At 41.6% G+C, this 26203-nt stretch overlaps 1 protein-coding gene across 2 annotated transcripts in view; it reads right to left on the bottom strand.

The window, feature by feature from the left end:
• GRB2 (growth factor receptor bound protein 2) overlaps positions 1-17502 on the bottom strand; it is a 52391-nt gene extending 34889 nt beyond the window's left edge. The window contains exons 1-2 of one of the 2 annotated variants that reach the window (XM_054221509.1): positions 17381-17502; positions 12197-12402 (exon numbers count right to left, since the gene is read on the bottom strand). In XM_054221509.1, coding sequence (XP_054077484.1) covers positions 12197-12274 — 78 coding nt within the window. In that variant the 5' untranslated portion in view covers positions 12275-12402; positions 17381-17502. Of the gene's footprint in view, positions 1-10299; positions 10340-12196; positions 12403-17380 lie in introns of those variants that run through there. The other variant, XM_054221511.1, reaches the window with a different exon arrangement.
• Positions 17503-26203: the final 8701 nt, after the last annotated feature.

The raw sequence follows: 26203 nt of genomic DNA, 5'->3' as shown, positions 1-26203 counted from the left end.
AAAAAAATAAATCTAACGTTTTCAGCTACTCATCTCCATAAACGTACTCATCAACAACACAGAAACACCCCCCCTCGGTGGCTTAATATAAGGTTAACGTAGAAGGCAAAGAGTCAGTGTCCACAGGGAAGGAGGCTGTGCCACAGGGATCCCAGGAGAGGCTGCACCTTCAACAGCTTCACAAGCCATCTGAGGGCTGCAGTGGCAAAATTCGCAAAGACAGTAATTGAGCATACTCAAACCTTACAACTGATGAGTTGCACAGATAGCTTTTAATACTAGAAGACCAAGTGATGAATGTCAGATTAAATACAATATGCAAAATAACATGCATGAGGAAAAACACAACCAAGAACCCCAAAGAACTGCAACTATATGAAGCTATAGGTTTTAAACTTCATTCCTCAGCAAATATCCCGGAATCATGGTGGTACTAATCTGAAAACAAATTAGAAATATTACCTAATATTCTGTTAAGAAAGAATCAAAACAAGTATCTTGACACTGAAATCTGTTCTGTGTCTCAGTACTGTGTTCTGCGTCTGAGTACCTACACTCAACCCATCTCAAAAAATACTAAATACTAAAATGAACTAAAGTTGAGAAAGGAACAAGGATAAATCGAAATATGTAACGTATTTTGCACTATAGGAGATCAGACTGCCCAATTTTCTTCTCGGAAAGAAAGCAACAAAGACAAAGAGACATTTGCAAATCTATTCTCCCCATAAGAAGTACAGGGAGAGATGTTTTCCTACTGTCTCTCGCAAGGGGAGGGGGACAGAAGAGGAAAAAGAGGTCAAGAAAATTCCCAGGTAGTATGTTTCAAACCAACAAAGGTAATAACTTTTTCCACACAATACATGTTTACATTATGGGAATTTAATGCTATAATGTATAGATGGACTCAAAACGGGTTTAGAAAGATGCACAGAAGGTGTGGCCATCAGTGGCTGCTAAAACACCATAGTCCAAATACAGCCTCCAGCTGAGACAGACACTAAAGCTTGGCTATAGGAAGCCAAAGCCTTACACCAGGAGGAAGTGCTAAATATCTCATCCAATACAGCCAACGCTCAAGGGTTCCATCTAGCCCAGTCTCTAATGGCAAATAGTACAGATATTCAGAGAATAATAGAGGAACATTACATGCATAAAGAGTTTTCTGTTACTTTTGATCATAAAAATGGCATATAATTCACTTCAGATGGGAATTGCTCCCAGAATGGTACATGACAGTATTTTAACATCAAGAAGGCTAGAGTTTACTTCCACAGGAAAAAGTCTAAAGCATAATCCATTATAAAGGTATAATAAACTTAATAGTATCTGTGGCAACGAACAGCGAGTAGGAGAAGGCTACTCAGGCAACATGGTACAAGGGCTGTGTAAAAGGTCAGCTCAAATCTGTCTATGATAGCGCTGAAAAACCTTGCCAAAGCCAAGCATGCTCCCACAGCATTCCTTCTTCCCTGCACTGGGACATGAGAGCTAGCTCCACTCATTTGGATGATGTCCCCTCACCACCCAATTAGTAAATTAGGAGTTTTGGGGAACATGACTGAGGGAAAGCAGCTGGTTTTGCAAGAGTTTGATTAGGTATGGCCAGACTTGTCATTTTTTGACTGCAATCCTGAACAAAACCAGCTAAATCCAGTTAGATTCAAAGTAAACTAAGAAAATGGTATAATCGTATTTGCTTTGTGAGGACTTTAAACTAGGGAGCCCAAAAGGGCCTAGAACTAAGTTCTCGTGGGGTAGCTCAGACGCTTCCACAGGACGCTAATCTGCAACTCCCAAGTGTCACCCAGGGTAGATTTCAGTAGCTGACCAGGCTGTACAGTGGCCGTTTTATCAACATATTGCCTTATGTTTAATAACGTCAGCTTTTTTGAAAGCTGAAAAATAATTTTTCTTCTCAACAAATAAGCTTTAGGAGAAACTTATTACTCAGAAGGCAAAGAGCATCAACAGTGTCCCTAATCTTACTGCAGCATCATGCAGATATTTGCAATCCAGACACAGGTGGAATGAAACACAAGCTTTTCAAGGAAAACAAAACGTAAGAAAGTTTACAGAAACACTGGAAGCCTCTTTTTACCTAAGATCTTTCTTTTTACATTACCTAAATAAACTGAAAGTAACAGCTTGCAAGATTTCCAGACACAAGCTGCAAAAGAAGGGGTGGAAGCCAGGAAAGCTGGGTAAACTATAATCAAATTATCTCTATTTTTTGTGACCCTGTAAAGACAGTTGTTAGTTTCAACCTGGGTCTTCCTACATAAAATCACAACAGTCTTCCATCTATTCATCCTGGCATAGAGCAAGTTACACTCTCAACCTAAAAGGCAATTTTCAGGAAAAAAAAAAAACAAACAAGGAATGTATCACTTCCTGCTAGGGAGTAAGGAAGCATCAAGACAGCTTGATGTTGGAAGAAGGTTTAAGTACCCTGGTACAAACGGTCAAAACAGACAAAGCCACACATCAGCTTTCAACAAACTATAGTTTCATTAGAGGTAGGGCAGAGGCATTGGTGCAAAATATATTTTAAGAAACAGAAGTGAATGCAAGGAGGAAGCAGAAGCAACTTCTGCTTCTTCCATTCCAGCGGTCAGAAGAAAGCTTGAATTGCCAGTCCATGCTTTATCACTTCCAGGGCTAAGGATAGGTCTTGACAAAGTATTCTTCAAGGACATGCAAAACATTACAGAAATAGAAAATTTAGCTGTGGAATATACGCACAACAGGTTTTCCTGATACTGCCTCAACAAGGCACCTTTGTCAAGCTGATGTTCCTCTCATCAGAATTCAAGTACTGTTTGAAGGCAAAGATTGGGAAAAATGATATTTTAAATGCCAAGTTTCACCTTTAAAAGTTTTCATTGTAGTTCTCTCCATTACAGCTGCCACTTCCTCCTCCGCATTTTCCTCCTTGCATTTGTTTCTTCCCTTCCTCTGCAACTGTAGGACACACTCTAAACACTTGTTTGCTTTCTCCCCTACTTCCCCCAAAGTATTTGGCAGTTTTTCCTGATTAGTTATGCCCCCAGTAGCAGTAAAGATTAGAACTCGAGACCTGAACAACACAGGATCTCAGGGAAATACCTCTTACATAGAAGTGGCAGATTTTCCAGAGGAACTAGTGAAAGACGCACACTTCTGCACCTTAAAATCCTTCCTAGTATTCTGAAATAAATTCACTTACAAACTTGGAATCTAAGCATAGCTCTTTCCAAGCAGACCAAAATCTACTGTTAACAGTAGAAAGTAAAAGCAAGATCAAACAGTTAAAATATCACTTTCATATTTATGCTAAAGAAGTGTAGATAACAAAAGAATATTCAAAATTTGACTGCACATAAGGATTTATAATGGAAAAACATACTCAATCTCAGCAAGAGTTGCATGGTTTAAAATTTTGTGCCAATTTCTCACAAACCAGAGGGCTGACTAGCTTAGACCACAAGTCTTCTGCACTAGCAGAGCTGCTATGATTAGTGGAACCTGCTGGCTCATACATAACTCATGAAGAATTCCCCCCTTTCCTCCCAAGGGAAACAATTTTGCATAACAGCAGCACTTTTTTTTTTCCTCCACATGTAAACCTGTAGAGTTTTAGTACAAGTTACAGCAAGAAGTAGGTTGGCTCAATGCAGTAAGCATGAATTCCAGAGACAAATTATTTAAATAAGAGGTTTTAGAGACTAACAGTATAATTACAGTTCAGCTGAACTGAAAAAAAATAAATGCTTTCTGCTCTCTGCATGAGGTCCAGCTGCAGTGGAGCCAACAAGCAGCTCACGACAAAGCGTGCATTCTGACATGAATGCATGCAAAGAAGCTAAATTCAGCAGGTACAAACAGAATAAATCTACTCTGTTAAGTATTCTCTTTCTGTATTTTATTTATAAAGGTCAGTAACGTTTGAACATCACAGTTATAAATTAATTACTCTACAGAGGCTGACAATCTGCTTCCGAGACAAAAATAGCTGTCCTAACTTTTGCCTTATTCCAGTCACCATCCTGACCTGCCCCCAAGCGACCAAAAAACCAACCAATTTGATGAATCTTCAATAACAGGACTGTCTGTTTGTTTGCATAACCTCAAAAAACTGGAGACAAAAGGATCCAAGATCAGGTACAGAAACCCAAGTGAGCAATCATTCCCTAAGGGAAAAAACCCTCTTAGGCTCTTTGAGATATTTAAGACTTTTTTAAATGGGCTTTTGTTTAGTACCCAAAGAAAAAGACTATTATTTTAGTAGAGAGAGAAATGGTCTGAGGAAAATTAGGAACACAACCATTTAAAATGCAGATTTCCGATGCATCTAGTAACTAATCAGGAAGTATTGTAGAAGAGCATCTGGGTTTCAGGAATATAATAAATATCCTAAAAATAATTATCATGAGCAGTTTTGGAGACTGTCAGTTCACTTTTTGCTCTATTAGAGCTCAGCTGTACAACCCCATGTGTTAACACATGTCACCACGAAAAAACACATTCTAAAGTTTGTTAAACCAATTCTCACTTGAGTTGTCAGATGGTGGCACCAATCATGCATAGAAGACATGGGAACAAGTTCAGGCTTCACCACAGACAGTCTGCTTCACAACCGTTTTTCTATTCCATTTGAACACCTACTCTTATGAGGTGTTACAAGATGACTTCAAAGTTGAAGGCGCGTACCACTCATGAGCAGCGCTTTAAATACTCAGCAACAGGCCATGAGCCTAGAACATGACAAACAAAGTGCAGCTTGAAGCTTGGCAGGTTGAGATCAACGATGCTGCTGTTCCATCAAAAAAGATATGGATGTTTGAGGGAAAGAACAACCTTATACAGCATTCCCCACACTGTAGATAACAAAAAAATCGATAGTATTCTCCTATCGTACTTTCTCTCCCAAGGCCCAAAGCATCAAAAAACAACATTTTTATTTCCTTCTGTATATTCTAGTCAGTGATGTTTGCCCGACTTGGGAGATAACGTTAACTGCTGCTGCAGGGCCAGCAAAGGAAATGAAGAGCAAGAACTGCTGTGGGATAAAGCTGCAGATAAGAACTTGTGTATCAAACTACTGCAGTATCAGTTTGCTGATCTGCGTAGAAATGCAGAATGCATACAAGTCCCCTACTCATTTGCATTTTGAATTTAACAGAATCTTCAGAGAAAACTGGAAATGTCAGAGATCAAAGGCAGCTTTCCCAATAAAATGCTAAATAAAGCAAGTAAAAATAAAAAACATTGAGACCTAGTGCCTCTTCTCACCAGTGCCCCAGTGACATGGATTATCACACAAAAGATCAGTTTCTAAGTCCTTAAGATTAGGCATCAGAGGAAGAAAAAATGCATTTCCTTGGCCACCTTTCTACCTAAACATTACATTCACAAGTCACAGCTTCATCTCTCTGGCTAGCACCTATCCCACCCGCACTGAAAGAAGGGAAACAGGCTTGTTCTTTGCTACACGTCTTGGGAATTAAGGCCTCCAGAGTAGCTAGCTCAGACATTAATGCATGAAGTAAATCATCCACAGTCCTGTGTAAGTTTTGTAAATCATGTTGAATTCCATAATGGGTTATCGTTATTCCAGCTACCTGAAAGTTAGCCTGGATATAGCTACAGAAGATACAGTCCCATCTCTTGACTACGCAGTGCGGACATCCCCATAATCCTCTCTTTGTGCAGAGAGGTGAGACAGACTCCTCTCAGTTCTGCTTACTGCTTTAACAACACTCTGCTGTCAAGTTAAGTATGGAAATCTGGCATCATCAGTATAATAGCCTTAAATTAATACAACAGTTCAGTCTCACAGCAACCGTGAAAGTGTCCTAATGTTATCTTTTGTAGTTCTTCCAGTTTAGATTTATATTGTAAAATTCATCACATTTGGTAAATTACATTCCTTTTTTGCTCCATGTGAGATTATAAGATTTTTGTCTCCAGTGTTGTTAAGGGACTAATGCTTAATTTTCTTTAATTTTCAAAGAAACAGAATTAGGTTTGCCAGTGCTTTTTTTTCCTGAGGTTTAGGCTTTAGTTATTGATTTCTGGTATACACCCACTGGCAACTTTAAAGCACAAGGGATTTTACCAAGGGGTCATATAGTTCACTGCTTATTCCAGGCTGAGCTATACACAGACAGATTGGATTCCTTATCTCCTCTCGCTTAGTTGGATCCTTATCGGTTAGAGTAAAAAAACAGAAAAGCCTGAATTTCACTACAGGCAGGATCCCTCTTTCCCCCCCCAATCAGGAGGGCTCTGCATAGAGACTGGAAAACTATGAATACTACATTTATGACAGCATCATTCCTTGATACATGCCACTGAAAGTCATAATCCGTCTTTTCTTCCCCCAACTGTGATCAAGCTTTACATTTCCATCAAAAAAAAACCTCTAAATTAAAGGTAGTCCATTAACACCTGGGATGTCCCTCAGAATAACAGATTTTATTAACCTGAAATTCTCAGACATTCTCTCATCAGATAGTTATCACGAGACATGTCACTGAACCAAAGAGGTTCAACACATTTTTGTGTTGCCAGTAAATAAGAACAGAAGCACATCAGATTGGTTGCAGTTCGACACACATTAAACAAAGCAGATAGATAATTTAGCAAGACAAAATTTGATTTGCTGATATGTCTATGCTCACACTCTTCAGAAGTCTGTCACACCAGTGTTATGAAAAGGTGGACCTCACAGAGAAGCTGTAACAATAGCACTTCCATTAAATTGGCAAAAGGCAGCTGGAGCTTCAACATAGCATCATTTCCACTGGTTATAATAGAATGCAATACGTGTTAAGTCAATATAATAAAATTAGCTGAGCTGACCACTAGCTTTAATCGGTGTCCTGTTTGACATTCAAAACTCCACTAGGCTTCAGGTAGCACACAGCTCACAAGAGCTACTTCTTCTCTGCTTTCAGTGACGAGTTTAAATAATCAGCACAAATAGCTACTAAATAAAAACAAAGATGCCATTTTTAAGAAGGAATGTGTTTACTCCTTGCTTTCAAACACCACTTTACACCTTCAGTCTGGAATACTCCACGTTTATGCTTCTGCACAGACACCTTCAGCAATGCAATCTCAGCTCTAAGCAGGTCCAGACTCTTTCACAATACAGAACACGAGCGTTTTCTTTTTTAGGCACATGCACCTTGTGGAGGTCATGTAGTTCCTTCCCACAACCCTTCCCCCCAATGCCTAGAACAGTTGGTTAATAAAACACATCCCTCCTCCAGATAACCATCATACATAAGAGGAAGAACATTTGAGAAGTTCATACTAAAAACATAGGCATTGAATACCCATGAATAGCTGGGCAGACAGAAGAATGCAAGCTCTCATAGCAGCATCTTTTTGTAACACTGATCTCCAACTGCCAGAACGACAAATCAAGTACATTTGAGATAACTGTACTTGTCTTTATGAGTATCTTTAATTTTCTGACAGTTTCGTCTTCTTAGACTGCAATATCGATCACACATTGATGAAAAATATCATCTTTGTTCAAGGCCATCAGTCAAGGAACATGACCTAAGTGTATCAACCATCACATACGATAGAGTTGACACTCACAGCTAAGTCACGGAATAACGTAGACTGGAAGGGCCTCTGGAAGTCACCCACTCCACCCTCCTGCTCAAAACAAGCCTAATTAGATCACAGTGCTCAGGGACTTGTCTGGGTATCTCCAAGGATGGGGATTCCACAACTTCTCTGGGCAACCTGTTCTAATATTTGACCTATTTCACTATAAAGCGCACAGTGCTTGCAATTTGCCTGAATCATTAATTCAGAAAACTGTTTCTCACTATTAAAAACATCAAGATCACACTGAGTCCATCCCCTTAAAAAAATGGGGAAAGATGAAGGAGGTGCGTGAGGAAAGGAAAGGAAGGATAAGAGTGAAGACAATTTTACCCAAAACAGAGGAAGTCTTTGCACTACTCTTCAGCAAGCCATGAATTTCTTTGCTCTAGCAGACACCATGACATAACAGCCAACACAGGTGAAGTCAAAGACAAGGGATGAGGAAGAAGAGGAGATCGTGCTCCCCTTGCTTACCATACTCCTCCCTTTATTCAAAACTGTTTCACTGTATCCAGCCACAGAAAAATGTTTTTCATGCAGGAACTGAAAACGCCATCTCAGCATCAACTGTTTGCAAACGCTCAATCCTCTTAAAGGCTGACAGAAAGAAAATAAGTCTGGTGGTAAGCAATCACGTGAACTGAACCTGCACCGACTGTCAAGTCCATGATCAGAGTAGGGAAAAGAAAACCAACCTTGACTTTGCTGAACAAAACTGTCAAATGATCAAAACCCTGCGAAGGAATTCCTTCTTTTAGCATATAGGGCAGCTGGTTTGCACGTCACACAAAAGTGAGAATCCCAAAATTAAAGATTATGAAGGTCCACTATTTAAAACACCACCTGAATAGTTTTACTCATAAAAACATCTCTAAGTCCCCCTGAATTAATTATACTGACAACTACTGAGAACAGGAACTTATTCAGTTCTTCAGAAGATCACTTTCCAGCTATGCCCCAACCCTACAACAGAAGGAGCAGAAAGAGGAAACGAAGCAGTGGTCTATAGCTTTTTAAAAAAAAAAAAAACCAACAAAAAACCACCACAATTCTGACATTCAAGATATCCATAAACATGTTTAGTGCTTCTGCATTAAGCATGCAGAAACAGTTATCACAGCATCATGGTATTAACTGTACACTTCAGATTAGGTGTAGGAGGAACAGAGAAAAGAAATGATGAGATGAGACAAAGAATGACGATTTTTCTTCCCTTCTCCCCTGCTCCTGACAAACCACCAGCAAGTATTAGCACACTTTAGTTCTGGATACTTGCCAATTAGCACAAAGGCCAACAAAACCAGAAGCTGCTAGAAATACAACAGATTTTGGGGACATAAAACCTGAATAACAAATATGGACAGAGACTGAAGTTAGCTACTGCCAACTTCAATAAACACAGCAAGTGAAAGGGGAAAAGGCTGAAAAAGCATCATGACAATCACCAGCTATTCAAAGTGAGAAACAGTAAATCAAAATTTCAAGTAGGAACCCCTTGGTTTCCTTTTTTCACTTTTTTAAATAACAGGACAGGTTATCTTCACGCCCCCAGTAAGATGCCAGTCACCAACAAGCTTTTGTGAAACAACCACCAGCACATGAAAACAGTGATCTTGAGAGCTGCAGCACTGTACTGTAACCAGAAGACACGTAAGGAAGCAGCAACCTTTCCTTTTTCTGGAAAAGGCTCAGCAGGTAGTATTTAGTGTATTTAAGAAGTTTAAAGCTGTCGGTTTGCATCTCCTGCATGGCAATACCACACACTGCTACAGGACCACCAGACAAAAGGGTGAGGGGATGCAGATACTGCCAGGGTTACAAAAATCATAGAAGCAGCTTTTACTATATAGTGCCCACAAAAGAAAAGGCCAAGCACTTTTCCTCTTCACTCAGCTGTTTTACAATTGCAAGCCAAAGGTCAACTATCTTCACTCACTTTTGGAAACCAGCCACAAGATTACTAACAACCAGCTTAATGGCTACACTTCAAATGCTATTCAATCAAGTCCCGAATACGTGGGTATGCAGCAGTAATGGCACCATGACATCACAGGCAAGTTATCTGCTGAAGTCAGAGGGAGTCAGACAGGGTGCATCTTTGCCTTCTCTCCCCATAAAGAGAAACATGAACTTTTAAAGGGTGGGAACTGAAGCGTTATAAATTTTGTTCGTTCCTTAGTGTGGCCGAGGTATAATGTTTCTCTGCGAAACAATCTTTCGCCATCATGTTATGCCATCAAACTAACTTGACTTTCCAGAGGTGCACCAAGACAGGTATCTAATAGCTAGATTTAAAGAAGTCTTCACTACACATCAAGTTACATGTGCATCTGAGCAAGGGATACCTAAAGAGCAAGGCACACAGGTGCATTCAACACGTTACAAGTTTATTTCTCTTCCCAATTCATTTGAGGGCAGCAAGACTGACCGGATTAATAAGACAGATCACGTGAGGCACATGAATGGGATATCCTGAGATTTCTGTCATGAGCAAAGCACTAATAAAACAGATCTGGCTTGTCTGACAGAAATTAATTTCCACAACCTGAAACACACTTGAAGTGAACCAGACTTTCAAAATGACAACGCGCCACAAGTTTGTCAGTCTGAGTAAAGCGAACTGTAACAATTCTAATTGTTGTTGGCTTATTTGTCTGAAATTTGCCAGTTTTAGACATTGAACCTTACCATGCTGCATCCTTAGAGTAGGAAAATCCCGCTCTGTATTCTAGGAAAAATACAATGATTACTGTAGTGTAACAGCATACATACCACCATGTGACAAAATTTCTATCTATGGGATGACATCAAGTGGCAAGGACTCAAGAAGGTCTTACTGTTAGCAACTGGGACACTGTACACAGTTGAAAGTTTTAGCACAGACTAAACTTTCAAAAGTCTAAAAAAAAGTTATTTTTCCTTTAATTCTTAGAGAAGTAAATATTTTAAATGAACACAAATTTTACAAGACATTTTTTCATGTACTTCAGCAAACTCCTATACCAAACTAGACAAAAATAATTATAAATACACTTTAAAATAAACTATATTTCATCATACTATATTTTTCCTTCCTGTTCAGCATTTTTTACAAGGTTATTTCAGCTGTGCTCTACTTCAAATGCACTACAAAAGCTAAAGGCAGCTAATAGTAACCCAAAATAGAATAATACAGCTCAGGTTAAGAAAAAGAAAGATTATCACAGAAGACTTCTAAAATACTGACAGTCTGGGATGTTTAAAAACTGCAAAAGGAAATATTCTGGTAATTTACATAAACACTGGAATTGAGGTGTACAGGTCTAACAGGCATTTTTAGGCCAATTACGGGCCTGGCATGTATGATACATACATTATTTTAAAAGTTAACAATCTCACAGCAGGATGCATTTTTGCAACCTTTAGCTGTTGATGGCCACACAATATTCCTGCACTTTTAACAAAGCCACAATCATGTTATTGAAATATCAGCTATAAAAGATGCATTTTAAGTTTACACACAGAGGTTGTTTTTCCCAACTTATTTTAAAATAGTAAAATCCAACCCTTCCTTGGCAAAAATTCTGAGCAGATGAGTAATCCCACTGAGGTCTGCAGGACTTGATTTGTCAGCACACACAAAGATACAGCCTCGCATCTGCAGGATAGGCACCTCTCGAAACAGTTTCTACTCAAAGCATTTTAGAAAGCAGCAGCTTAAAATACTTTAATACTAAATACATCCCTCTAGGAAGGTAAAGTCCGTCTTATACATTTATGGAGAAATACTGACTCTGAATGAAACTCCGTTAAAACATTCTGCAATATGTTTTGTATTACTTGGAAGCAACAAAGCTCAGAGCTATGCTTCAATGAAGCCAAATCACTATATTTTACTTGTCCCCCAGATAAAATTTTGGGCCTGTTCTGCATGTCCTTTTTTTTTTTTCAAATAAAGTTTTAGAAATTCAAGTATTTTTCAAATTCCTTTAATATAGCAAAGATGAAGCCTAAAAAGGCTTTGATACATTGAAAGAACTATAGACCAAAATTCCTCTAATGCATTCCAACATCCACTTATATCTTCACAGACCCATTAAATATTCAGCCACAAGCTTATCATTCGAGTTCATCAGGACTGAAGATAAAACTCAGCACCAATATTTGACAGCCTGATGCTAAAAGATTATCTACTGAGAAATAATCTAATCACTGTTCTTTGATATTGGAATCCTTGGCAGGAGGCAAAGGAAAGGAATACAAAATTGATCTTGATTAGTTTAAGGGGTTTCCTCTTGTAGAAGGGAATTTAGTGTAGAGGTTATCCTGTACTTCTGCTTCTTTGCTACCATGTTCATGACTAAGTTTTCAAATATTCCAGTCTCAGAAGAGATAAATGAGAGACTTTTGGATGCATGCTTAACACAGAAACAAAACACCCTCTCCTTGCTCTTAAAGAAATCTTGAGGTACCCTGTTAAAAGGGAGATGGCATTTGCTGGGGACGCAGAAGAGGGTCAGGTCTGACGGACAGGAAGAGACTCGGGAGAAAAGCTGAAAGGCGGAGAGCGAAAGAGGGAACCTCAGAGCCCGCACCCTCCACTTACCTTAAGGATATCCCCCCGTTTGAAGCTCAGCTCGTCATCCGCGGTGGCTTTGAAGTCGTACTTGGCGATGGCTTCCATGCTGGGGCTGCCGCGCACGGCGCTGGGAAGGAAGCGCTCCCCGAAGCCTCCGCTCCTCCCGCGGCCCGGCTCCCTCCGAGGCGCCGGCCCCGTCTCTCACATACAGGGAGGCCGGGGGACGATCCGCCCTAGGGGAGGGGGAGGAGGAGGAAGAGACGGGCCATTAGGGGAAGTGGCACGGATCGATGGCCGGGGCCGCGCCCAGGGCCGCTCCCTCCGCCCGGCGCGGCGCGGCCGCCGCTTCCTCCCGCCGCCGCTCGCCCAGGCCCGGCTCGCCCGAGTGACACGTCCCGCGGCCAATGGCCGCCACGACGGCCCCGGGAGGCGGCACCGCGGCCGGCACCGGCCCGCCGGGAGGAGCCGCCGGCCCCTCGCCCCGGGGCAGCCGGGCGGGCAGGGCCCGCCCTGGCCTCACCGCCCCGGGAGGGCCGGTCCTCCCCTCTCCCGCCCGGCAGCGGGACCGCCTCTCCCGGGAAGGCACCGGCTCCTGCACCGGTAACGACAGCGGGGTGGAACCGGCGGGACGGCCCTCCCGGGACACAGAACCCCGGAACCCCCCCAGCTCCATCCCAGGGTGCGAAAGGGCCATGCACTCCTCTCCCCCACTAGGAAAGGCCATGCTGGAGATGCAGCTTACACAGATAATTTGGGTTTTTTTTCCATTCATACAGCTCATATCAATTTAAATACAGTAAGCTAGGCAAAGCAGAGAAGAATCCTGAGGGTCCTCTATAATAGGAATTTCTTGGAATTGAAATGCCTATCAAAAAGTGTCCTAAAATAACAGCACATTGAGACAAAAGTTTGGGCAAAAGCACCCATCCTGAAACTCCAGCGTCCTGAGCAGCAGAACATGTTAAAAAAAAATCTCCATAAGCACAGCATGAAAATCAGTAAGTTTGAGTTCAGCATCTCTTATGGGCCCAGAGAAGAAGTGACATCAAACCTGGCAAGGCATATATAGACACTCTGAAACCATTTAAAAGGCTTCTATCTTGATCTCAGGTTAGAATAAGAAGGATTTAATCTAACTCCAGCTACATTTGATAGCAGAGAAGGCAAGGGATCAGAAAAAAGTCGAGTAAGACAGTCTGTAAGTTAAAAACCATCATGAATACCCCTGTGAAGAACCAGCAGAGAGCTGGTACTTGTCAATGGCAATTCAAGACCGAAGAGACCTGACAAACACCAGTGAACCCACGCACCTGCTAATTTGGTCTCTGCGGTTATGGCCCAGAAAGAGCCCTGCTATATGCAAAGGCAGCAGATGGCAATAGTATTTTCTCATTTCAGAGAAAAACCTGCGTTACATAAGTGCAGTTCAGCAATTAACATGCTTATATTCCATGAGCCCCGTGTTTGCCCAACCTTCAGCTCCCCTATAAATAATGAAGCCCAAGGCAAACACCAGAACTGAGATTTCTATCACAGGGAACTGGCAGAATGAGAAGAGGTATTTACAGGATTTACCTTCATCAAAAAAAAAAAAAAAAGACAAGCTTAGTGAGGTCCCCGTGTGGACAGGGCTCGGGGTTTTCTTTGGTATGCCTACACAGCGTTGCTGAAGCATCAGTAAGACTGACAAAGCTGTCAACAGCCACCAAGATCGCAACTAAACAATCTGCCTCTGCCACTGCAGCTACTGGAAATGAATATACTGGATCCAAGCTTTGACCGACATGCAGAACTAAAACCATGAAGCACATCATAGTTACATTTTCATGGTTCTAAAACACTTCATTTTAGCTTCAATGCTGATGAAAAAGCATCTGTCTTTCTGATGTCAGTCTTCCACGCCACACAAGCATACTCATACAAGCAGCAACAATTACTTCCCTTCGCTGGGAGCATTTTCCCCTTGCCGGCATCTTTTGTGTTCAGCTCACCATCTCCTCATCTTTCTAACCAGGCCTCTCGGTTTTTTAACTGATGGTATTTATAATTTTCTACTACTACAACAATATCAAGGAGCAACATGAATGACTGCATATAAAGCAATGGAAAATGCAAACAGTTGTTCAAGCATACTGTCTACATGTCCTGTACGTCATTGGTTTCTATTCCTTCTTAAAGGATAAATATTGCTGGCAGCAAGGTTTTCGTGTTTCAAACAGCACAATGCTACATTTGAAGATGGGTACCATCATATGGGCATGCAAACACCATCAGCTAAGGGAATACTGCTTGAAAACCCTAACTTCCAAACTGAAGAACTTAAGAGCAAGTTGCACAACTTAAAGAATACATTATAAGCTCAAGACATTTAAAGAAAGAAATTACTGCCAATTGCTAAATGTTCCTTTCTTTGGGGTACAAAAGCGTTACTAGCTGGTACTGCAGTAGCATCTAAGAACTTTTTTTAACTGAAGGAGTTAACACACAACTTAGAGAAACTGATGCAGCATTTCCAAGAACTTATACCGGCATTTCCCTAAGCCTAGCAATAGTACAACATTGGGAAATTTTCCAGCACAATTCAAGATGAAAGAGATTCATCACGCAATTTTCTTTAAATGTGCCTTCATATTACTACCACCATCATAATATATTGTCAGCATATAAAGGAGTGATGTTTCTAGGTAACAACACTAACAACAGCTGCAGTGTAGAACAAAACTTTAACCATCCTGACTTTAGGCTAAAGCATAGCTGAAGTTTAGGCATGAAAGTTACACATAAATTAGGGAAAAGCTTTGAAAATATTAAACCAAGACACTTACACAGCTAATGTCAGAAAAGGTAAACTTAGAACATCAATTCCCTTTAAGTAACTTAGAAAGCATTTGCTCTTCACTGATCTTATTAAATAAGTTCTGATAGACATTCAGCCACATAATATTAAAATACAAACAAACCCACCACACAAGAAGAGAAAGAACAAGCTTATTGGGGAAGTAGTGGTAGGTCTCTACCCCCTGAGAGCACAGCTGTAGGTATTTGCTTTAGGCACACGGCAGTGCAACAGGACACACTGCAAATACCCCAGCTCCACAGACTTCAAACTGAGCAAGACAGGTATGAATGAATAACAGTCGAAACGTGAATACAATGAATACGCATTACAAGAACTATCAGATTATCCTAAGAGAAATGACTAAGATTTCTAAGAATATCAGTATGTTTTTTATCTCTTGCCTTACTGTGATTTGGAGAAAGATACTTCTCTTCCTCTTAAGAAATCTGACAGGGTGAAGAGGAAGAAAAGGCAGCAGATGCAGCTAACAGTAAGTTTTTATTAGCAATACAGTGCTGCAGCTCAGGATGGAATACAAGTAATTATAAATACAAACCTCCTGTAGCCAACAAGAGACAATTCTCACGTTCTTTCCAAAAGCTATTTCAAAAAACACAGGCAAAAGTAGGCTTTTTACACTGCTCTTACCAACAGCTTTTTTTTTTTTTTTTTTTTTTAGCAAGAGAGAGCTTTCTCATTGTTCTCTTTCCACTGTTTTACTGTTCTTCTGGAAAGTGATACGGGCAGGAACAGAAGAACAGACAGTTTAGAAAAGCCAAAGCGAGGGAAGAAAGAAGATACATTCAGTGGAAGATTTTGCAAAGAATCAAATCCTAAGCTTCATCAGCTGTTATAGGACAAAACATTACTGAGGGTAGCAGAAAGAAAAATGTGTGGATACATCATCTGGAAGACATGCAGAAATGTTAAGTGTCAGGCTCTAGACAAAAGAATAGAAAGAAAAAATTGTAAGGGCAGAGCACTAATTCAAATTTGCCAAATAAGGAAGTATAACATAATAAATGAATGAGGTAAAATGTAAATTAAATTATCAACATATAAAAGCTAGAACATTCAGGGTCATAAATGCTACTCGTGATCTACTAGCTTAATACATACGAACTTCCTCAAGAATATCTTGTTAGAAGACGAGTCAAGATATCACTTACAAAACTAAGCTACAGCACAAAGCACAGATAATTTTTACCTGATCAAATTATTTTATCAGACAATAGAAAACTTCACCTCTGCCAGAATTTATTTATTGACAATTTTTTTTTTTCTTATTTTAAACTGCATATAGCAGCTTCAAATGTTACAAGGTTGCCTGGTATTATGAAATACTTAAAAGACTACATTACTTAATCATCATAAAAGATGGCACAAATTCTCATATCAAATATCCTAAGTTTGCCCAGAAATGGACTACAAACAACACTGTGTTTGAAGATGATTAACAATCTGTGACCCTTCAAATTTTTGCACTTGACCACAGGCATTTAATAATTTCAAAACAAGGAATGAACTTCCCTAAACACTATACTTATCTATGAATTGCTCTCACAGTTATTAACTGTTCTACAGAGTATTTTTCTCTTTAGGTTATAAAAGAGATGTCTGAGTCAGACGTTGTGGGAGTTAACAAGACTGCATCCTTGTCTTCTGCAGATTATTTGAAACTATATTGCCAAGTTAAACCTTATCCCACAAAACCAACACTGAATCTCAAGCAGGAAGTTCAGAAGAGAAAGAAGAGGCTAAGAGAAAAAAAGTCTCCCTCTTATCATAGCAACTCACATTTGAAACATGACCCGAAAGGTCTTCGGAGAAAGAGAGGTATGGATGTTAACCTGCCTACAGGGTATTCACAACCTTTTAACCTCGGGAAGCGGCCAGAAGTTACGGAACTCTTCCGGGGAATATTAAAAATAAGTCCCAATAACCACCACCAGCCAACCCTCCACAGACGCACGGCAAAGAGGGAAACGACCCAAGACCAAAACCCGTCCGGCGGACCCAAACAGGGAGCGCGGCCCTCGACAGGCAGTCTCGCCCAGCAGATAACGCCTCCACAGCCCGGGGCCTCACTCCGACCCCCGCCGGCCCCGCAGAGCCCGGGCCCACAGCACCGGGGCGCAGGGGCAGCGCTGAGGCGGCTCCCGCGGAGCGCAGCGGGGGGAGGCGGAACACCCCCGGGGCCCAGGCCGCGGCACCGGGGGCCTCCCGCCGCCATGTCCCCCACCCCTGCAAGGCCCGCGGTGGGCAGGGGAACCGGGCCCCGCCGGGAAGGGCCTTCCCCGCGCCTCACCGGAGCTGGGGGGGGTGGGTCGGCGGCCCGCCGCCCGCCCTCCATACACACCCCCTCGACTCACCGCGCAGCGCTGGGGGCCGCCGCCCCGCCCGAGGGTCCTCGCCGCCTGCCCGGCCCGCCGCGGCCCGGCCCGGCCGCCCCTCCAGCGCCGCCTCGGCTGCCGCTACGGCCCCGTCCCGCGGCCCCCCCCCCCGCCCGCCGCGCCGCCGCGCCGCCGCCGCCTGCTCCGCCGCCGCCTGCTCCGCCGCCGCCGCCGTTCCCGCTGCAACTCTCGCGAGAGCGGCCCTGTCAGCCGCCCTCCGCGATGGCGGCCCGCCCGCCGCGGGAGCTGCGCCTGCGCCATCCGGGCGGGAGGGCGGGGACTCACCGCGCGTGCGCAGCGCCGTCTGAGCAGGAGCGAGCGGGAGCGGTGGCAGGCGGGGTACCGAGCATCGCTCCGGTACGGGCCGTGCTCTACCGGGGCTGCATTAGCTCCCCGGGGGAGGAGGCCACGAGTACAGGCTTCTGGAGGTGAAACCACTCGGGGTTTAGGTAAAGGATTTGCTGGTAGAGCCATTACTCAACACCGAGCATCCTTCCCGAACGCTGATGAAGGCACCAGGCCGTAGGAAAAACACAGCGTGATCACACATGGCAATTAAAACATGCACAGAGGGCAAAATTCAGGTTGCACAGGCGACTAATTCCAGGGTTTAACTACATGACCCTCCTAACATTCTTCTAGCTTGAAAAGGCTAATTACAATGTACAGTAAAGCAGTTGTTTAGGTAAACACCAGGGCTCGATTCCTCGATAAAGCCACCGAATAAAAAAAGCTTTCCTCTGGCTCTGGAGAGGAAACCTCGTCTCTGACCTAGAGGCTTTCTACAAGTGTATTCCCACTCCCCTGAAAGGATGAGCCAACTATAGGGGTTACCCCCCCCCAATAGGTTGCGCCCCACTCCCACACCCCCAAAAAGATGCTGAGGCCTAAACCCTGGTGGGGTCCAAGCACAGCAGGTACCCCAGGACGCTGCAGAGTTCACATCTGGGCTCAGGTCAAGTTAGGATTATTCTGGACCAAGGCTACATCTAATTTAGGCACAGTAGATAATCGATACTTTGTTTTATGACAGAGATGCATATTTTCAGCCTCCAATTAAACCCACTGTCTTCCCCCCTCCCCTTTTTTTTTTCCTTTCACACAACCTCCCCCCACAGATCACCCCAGCTGTACTCTGCAGGGGGGTGTCACAGTTTCATCCATGCCAAGATTAGAATAACATCAGAATATATACTGCTACCTCAGACAATTTGGTTTACAAACCCTGCAAACATTGCCTGCTGACATTCTCGTTACAAATACTTAAGCAGCTTGATAAAGATTCCCGAGAGGTTATTTTTGGATGAAATTTGTGGTTTAAACCCTTAGCAAGATCATTTTCTCCAGATTTGGGTGTTGGGGGAAGGTGTGAATTCTCACAATACTTCATTCAAAAATTAAAAAGGGTGGAGAAAAAGAGCTACAGGAGTTGAGGATCTTATAAATGTTCCAGGCGTTCTTTCTGAGGATGCAGAAATGATTCATCTAGGATGACAAAGACTGATGAAATCCGAGCTAGATTCTAAGATCCCTCAAGTCCCCAGTACTTGTTCCTGGAACAGGCTTACAGAATCTCCGGTTTCACGTATGACCTCAAAATGAAGATTTAGAAGTTGGTCATAAGCCTTCTATAAGTTAAATAACATCTTCTCAGAAAAGTTATAGCAGCTACTTTTAGCTGGACTTGAAAAGCCAGATACGGCTAACAGCTGCCAGTTGAATGATAGCTACTTTAAGAGGCTGCAGCTGCCCAACTTTAAAAGGGCAGTCCTAGAAAATCAAACAAGCAACAAATTTTAGAAATAGCAGAGATCAAAGTGTTAAGGCAAGATATTCCTGATAAAGGAGTTGCTAAGATATACTTGCTTGCAAACCAACTAACATAGAGTGTTCTCCCAGCTTGCAAACAAGTTAATGCTTTATAAAAATATACAACTTATTGTGCAAATACAGTGCTGCTTCACTACAGCAAAAGCTGGAACCCTGGCACAGCTGAAAGCAAGGGTGAAAAAGGCAGCAGAGACATTGTTTTGCTAGAGGATCAATTTAATTTTTTATTTATTTTTTTTTTTTGTAGTCTAGGAATTGCTTGAATTTTCTATGACAGTTTGTGGTGATAAAGTATAACCTAAGATTAGCTCTGAGTATTTTAAGAAGCACTAAGGGTAAGAAAAAAATCTTGGTGTCTGACATTTCTTATGGATACCTTTTTAAACATATCAGAACAGTCTGGGGAAATAAATACTTTTTTGCTATAAGTAGATCAGAGGAATATTTGTTAAAAACTGTATTTTTGTGTAAGCAGCCACTCAGGGTTTAAAATTGCTGCTTGGAATATTCATATTAATACCATGCTACTGACTAAAGACAATAGTTACTAAAGACATGAAGTTTAACGTCAGTAACAGCAGTTATGTTAACACAAATGCTACTGAAGACAAACCCTAGTGATAATACGTGCCTTATCTTGACACAGTCTTTAAACTATGCTCCATTAATGTCTGTGTCCTTGCAATGGAATTTAATTATTATGGAAACTTTTGCATTATTAGGACTCAGAACTCCCACTGTTTGTCATCTGAAGATTAACTTTGTCTAGTGTTGTCACAGCAAATGCATGAACTTAGCGTATGTTGTCTTAACATACTGCTTCTCCAGACGAGCAACTCTATTAACTCTAATCTACTAAAGAGATACGATGTACCCGTTCCTAATTTTTGTCACCATCTTAGTGCTACTGTATGAAGTAAATGTACTTCCTTGTAGGGCTGACGCAAGAAGCTAAATGCTAACCAGGAAGATATTCTAGACTGTTTCTTTTCTTTTAAAGGAATAAAAAAAGTGACCTCTCACTCCCACTTGCTGAGAGCATCAACACATGCAACTTCAAAGGTGTTTGAAAACTAAGCGTCAGAGCTTAAATTGGAGCCCAGGGGCCTCTGCCTCAAACAAAAGAGCAACTGGGAACTACTGGGAGAGCTATTGAACTTAGAAAGGGTTCATAGTCAGAAAATATTTGCTCTAGCTTTGATTCATATCTGTTCTTTCTATTGGCAAACACAAGTTAAAAGCTTGTGAACTGACACAGTAATGAAAGAATGAGCTAGTGTGGTCTCCATATTCTGCGTGCATTGTGAGCAAATTTAACTACAGCAGAATCTTTCTGGTGATAGTGCAAGACACAGAAAGAGCCCAGAATGTGATCATATCTCTCAGGTGGAGCAGAGGCTGCAACAAGAAAAATCCAAGCTAGAGTGGAGAACAAAGTGATCCTTAACTGGTAGTTCCTTAGTTCATAGAGGTTAAGTTGATGCAAAGTTGCATGAGGCCAAATTCTTTAAGGCTTCTAATCAATCAAAAGTAAGAAATCTAACATCTGAGTACTTTAGATACTGTCAGTATCAAAGATAAAACAGGAGGGTGTCATTCATGAGTAGGAACTACTCGGTGGTTGCTGGAATCTGACATCACATCTCAGCTCTAACAAAGGAACCTCTGGCCTTGAGCAAGTCCTTGCTTCATCAGCACGGTATTTCACAGCAGATCAGCTTCCTGACAAACTTATGAAATGCAAAGAAATTGCTTACAACGATGTGGCTTAACCCTACATTCCACATGCTTCAGCCTCTGCATCTGCTCAACCACAGGCAGAGGAAGCTTTTCTGCTGGAGCTCTCCAAGATGTCTCACTTCATCCTTTCTGTAGTCTCCACATTTGCTCCTAAGCCCATTCTCCTCAGACATGAGAATCTGCAGTCATCATGAACTACAATACACAATTGCCAATTTAAGGAACTTTGTGTCTGCTGTAATCATTTTTTTTAAATGGCATCTGGCACAGTAATTGTGATAAAATACATTGCTAACATGCACCTTTCTTCCTCTGATGCATTTCCTGATTTCAAAGAATTGTAGTGATTTTTTTTTTTTTTAAAGCAAAACCTTAACTGGTTCAACACATCTGAAGATGCTTAAAATTTCACATTGAGATTCCGCGTTATATTGTTGTGGTTCACATAGCATAACACTGTATGTGGTATCATAGTTGTATTTAAGCAGTCTGATGGATGAACCAAGAGAGGAAGCTTCCTCCCATAGAAAACAATTCAGACAATCTGCTATGGGGAATGTAGAACAGACATAGATAACTCAAGACAGCCCTGATCAATTTCCTTGCAAGCTGAAAATTTAATGCCATAAGACAGTTCTGACAGCTGTAGGGGAACTGACTTGCTATGTACCTCTGTCTGAGATGAGCAGGAATAAAGTGGGTGCGGCAAAAAGGGGAATGCCTGGAATGTAGGCATAGCAAGAAGGGAATGCTGGGAATGGAGCTGTTGATATTTGTTGCATGAACATTACCTTCTTGCCTTTTTTCTCCTCACGTCAACCCATGTTGGCCTCAGTGTAATAATCAAGCCAGGGACATTAGCCATAAAATCCAAAACTATTCTATTTACTACCTGTTTGAGTCTGTCTTGGAGCATAAGTTGCTTCACATATGCACCTGATGCAACAAAAGAGCAATGAGTATGACGTGCTCTAGGAAGATGCTAAATAACTTGAGAATACCTAGCATCTAGGTGCTAGTCTTAAGTCAGGTCACATGCAACAGACCTGCAGATCCTACTTACAGATAGAAAAGGCAATGAATCCCCTTCATTCATAATTAAGTATTAAAATGGTCACCAAACAACCTTGGCCCATTGATGGAATCTACAAGACTTGACTATTATTAGAGTTTCTCTAAAACTTTAGTTCAAGATCTAGGATTCTGGTCTAGATACAGAATTTCCCCCCATGCCTGTATCTGGAACATCGTGTGACAGTACTAATCAGAGAATCGGACAGCAAAGCTAAGGAAAAAAACAATTGTCCAAATTTGCTTTCTGTGTCTATTCTTTAGAGAGTAGGATAGTGAATGAATCAGACAACTACTTTGCTGTATACTGACGATTTAGTTTAATTTTAGTTTGCAGCTTTGTGTTAGTGTTAAGGGCAACAATATCAAAGAAATATAATAGATGTATACACATATAAACAATATAAATATGCATATTTTTTAAATGGGGAAACAGAGGCATAGAAGGCTTGCCTAATGCCATACAATAAACTAATGCCACAATGTTCATCAGCATTAGGAACAGAATGCATAGGTCCTGACTTGTGAGCCTTGCTTTAACCATCAGCCAGCTCTTCCTGTTCAGAAACCCTCCTAATGCCCTGCTCTGGCTTTCTCACATACGTATTGAAATGTTATCACAACTGTCTGTTTCTGTGAATCTGTCCAAGAGCAGTAAATAGGTGTTGCTGCTTGTGACCCAGACAGAACAGCTGATCTGCCAAAACAGCTTCACAATTTTACTCATTACAGACCTCAAGAGCACTTGTGAAGCAGCTTAATCACCATGTGAGACAAACAGGGAGCCTTCTGACTTTTATAGACCAAGAGACAGGAAAAGTTAGCCTAGCTTCAAAACTAGCAGAAAAAAGGTCCAAAACAAAACCACCTATGAGTGTTACAGTAAAGCTGAGTGAATTAGGAAGAACGTAATAAAAGCAGATTCACTTCTGTACCACATGTGTTTCTATGGTCACAAAGGGAAGAAAGGACAAGATGGTTATAAAAACGACTATGTAGAAAACGCTGCTTTACCTGGGAACTGTAATAGCCATTGCTGACATTAAGAAATTAAACAATAAAATGAGTTGGCTGGGGTCATCCAGAGCTGCTTAAGCTCTGAAAGAAATCTGTAAAAGGGACCCAGATCCAACTATAGTGTGCCATGTCCCTTTCTTTAGTACAAAAGGGCTTCTGCTTTCTTCCTACTCCCAATTCAGTCATCTGTCATTTTCAGGATAGCTTGGAATTGTCAGTTCAATTACCTTTCAGTTCAGAGGAAAACAAAGCAGATGCTGTTTATTACTAAGAATCTCTCTCTTTTGAGGAATGTATCTTCTCACTTATTTTTTTATAATTAGACATTTAATTACATGCATTTCCCTTATTTATTAAACAATACACAGGAGCTGGGAGGTAATATTCAGCTAAAATGAAATACTGTCTTCCTTTTAGCTATGGTAAAAGTATTGGTCAACTCAACTCAACTACTGCTTTTAATTTTTAAGGCTCAGACAGGTTTTGTATCAATCTTCCCCTTTTAATTCCTCTTATCACTACACACATTAGAAATATGGTCAATTCCTATCATCTGTCATGAAATGTGCAAAGGGGTGGGGGAATCAGACATACAGCAATTGCCTTTTCTAAACAGTACAAAATTTTCTCACTGATTTAATTAATTTTTAAATTATTTTACATGACTGTTCAGAAATGCTACTCATCAAATATTGATTAAAATGCAACTTCAACATCTTGCCAGAGACCTTAATTAAAAAAAAGGCAAAGAAAGATTTTTTTTTTTTGCATACAATACCTGCTTTAAAGTGGTCCTACTCAAATTTTCATGTCTGCTCTACCCGCAGCAGATGAGGACTGACTGAAAGGCACATGCAGGGAGGTCAAATAGTTCCTTTGGATATGTCAGGCAGTGCAAGCCATTCAGAGGCGGAAGCGTACTGCAAACTGAGCCACGTCCCTGCCCATATGTTGTGGTCCCAAGAGGAGACAGTATATCCCTGCGCTGAAAACATGGTGAACATGAAATTAAGCTTTTTAAGACTATGCACATAGATTTTTAGTAGACATTTCATTTCTGTAAACTCACTTCCTACCAAAATGATATAGGAGGCGGCCTTTACACAGTGAAACAATTCCAAGAAGTACAAGGATGCAAAAAAAAGCACCCAAGGAACAGTTTAAATAGCTATTTTGAAGCAAGTATGGGAAGTGATCTTAATCGGCAGGCAAAATTGACTGATCTGAGCTTTCTATACCAGAATATCACGTAACTATAAACATCCAAAAGTAGCATTATCTTGTTTACCTTTAGACCACTCATTCACAATTCCGAAATATTAAAAAAATAGAGAGGATGATGACTTAACCTAAGAGAGTACTTTCTTGTAGAACAGATCTTTACACCAAAGTTCTCAGACCCAAAAATCATACCAGTTTAGTGCCATTTGAGTACTTCACAGCATTTGCCTTTTGAGTTTTCCCTTCGTCATCTAGTACCAGAATACATGGGAAAAGTGCTCTCCGGATACCTGCCCTATTTCTGAATCTATAGCAACATTGTCCAATTCAAGGGTGTTTCTGCTCTTGCAGCCATCCGTGTAATAATGCATTTTGATAATGTTTTCTGCTTAATCTTAACACATTTTACAAGCACTGGTCCCTAAATCGCTCTGAGGTGAAGTTAGATCAGATTTATCAGGGAGGAAATAAAGGCACAAACAGGTTAAAGGCCTGGTCTATCAGCCCCTATAACGGCACATCTCATTGACAGAAATGCTATACACCGCATACTTGTGAGTGAAAACAGGTTTTATTAGTGGCTTCTTCAAAACCCACAGGGAATCAGTGTCAGAGGCAAAATAATCCAGACTCTGGATCTCTGTTCAAGATGTATCTTTACTCTGACCTTTTATTTACAGCCTTCTACTAAGTAAGTAGATTTTATTGGGCGTGGAACAACCCAAAGAGGAACTAATGAGATGCTCGTGCAGCACTAAGCACAACTCACAATCTTATGTTATTACAATTCCAGTAACACATTCATACTCTTCCTTGTACTGTCTCTAAATTACACCATAAAGTCCCCCAGACCAGCCATTTTATTTCCTTCTAAGACACCAAATACATTTACAGTGTCATTCAAGTGTATTTGAGTTGTGGGCTTTTTTTTGTTGTTGTTAATTGATTCTAGGGAATTGTTCTGGGTAACAAGCTCAGGAAAACCAGTTTTGTGGCCTTCATTCTCCTCACTAAAATTGAGATTGTATTTAGTATTTAAGACCTGAAGTCACACTTGTAGAACTCCTGCACTCTGTGTGTATCCCGACCCTGTGAAAACAGACTGTCTCAAAGGAGTATCAAGTACACTCCAAACTACTACATTCTTGTCCAAAACTGCATCTGCAGGGAAAAACAGTGCAGAGCTTAAGTTCTTTGTACAATTTATTCCCATAAAATTGCAAACAACTGCACCAGGCTTTGGCATCTGTAGTTTAGCAAACTAATGAACATCGGTTTTGTAAAGAAAAATATCACATGGTAACTGTTGCATCACAACCTGGGATAATACAAGCTCTGCAATGAATTACAGGAATGGGGAAGGAACTAAAACTAAGGGACATGCATCTTTGTGATGTAGACAGTCCACTACGAATTCAGAAGGCAAAACCCAAATCTCTAAACAGAGGCACAGAAATGGTCCATCTGCCTCACACCTCTGGTTTCCTTTTAGATTCTGCAGTGGCTTAAATTTCCCGTTAGATTACCGGCTTGGTACGTTTGTGTGCACCTTCCCACCGCGACTTCCTGTGCATCTGGCACCCAGCGTGGGCATTCACCTCACAGCTCCTTTGAGGCGTCCAGTCAGTTGGTTACTTTACGGCAAAAGCAGCTTTTCAGAGGAAGATCTGCAGGTGTCACCCTCCCCTTGCAGAGGCACAGCCCTGGCAACGGGATACCCCTTCTCCCTCATCCTGGCTTAACTGGGGCACCCACCACGGCCTGCCTTCGCCAAGAGGATGGAGCCTTAGGCCACGGGCCGCTCTTGGGCTCTCTCCACCCCACCCGCATGCCCTTCGCCCCGGAGTCACTTCACTGCCCCTCAGCACCGTCCCTCCGACGGCATCTCGACAGCCGCGGGGCCAGAGGGATCGCCGCTCCGCC

The sequence above is a fragment of the Rissa tridactyla genome, chromosome 15 (assembly GCF_028500815.1).
Source record: "Rissa tridactyla isolate bRisTri1 chromosome 15, bRisTri1.patW.cur.20221130, whole genome shotgun sequence".
NCBI lineage: Eukaryota > Metazoa > Chordata > Aves > Charadriiformes > Laridae > Rissa > Rissa tridactyla.
This window is presented reverse-complemented; position numbering and strand designations above follow the sequence as displayed.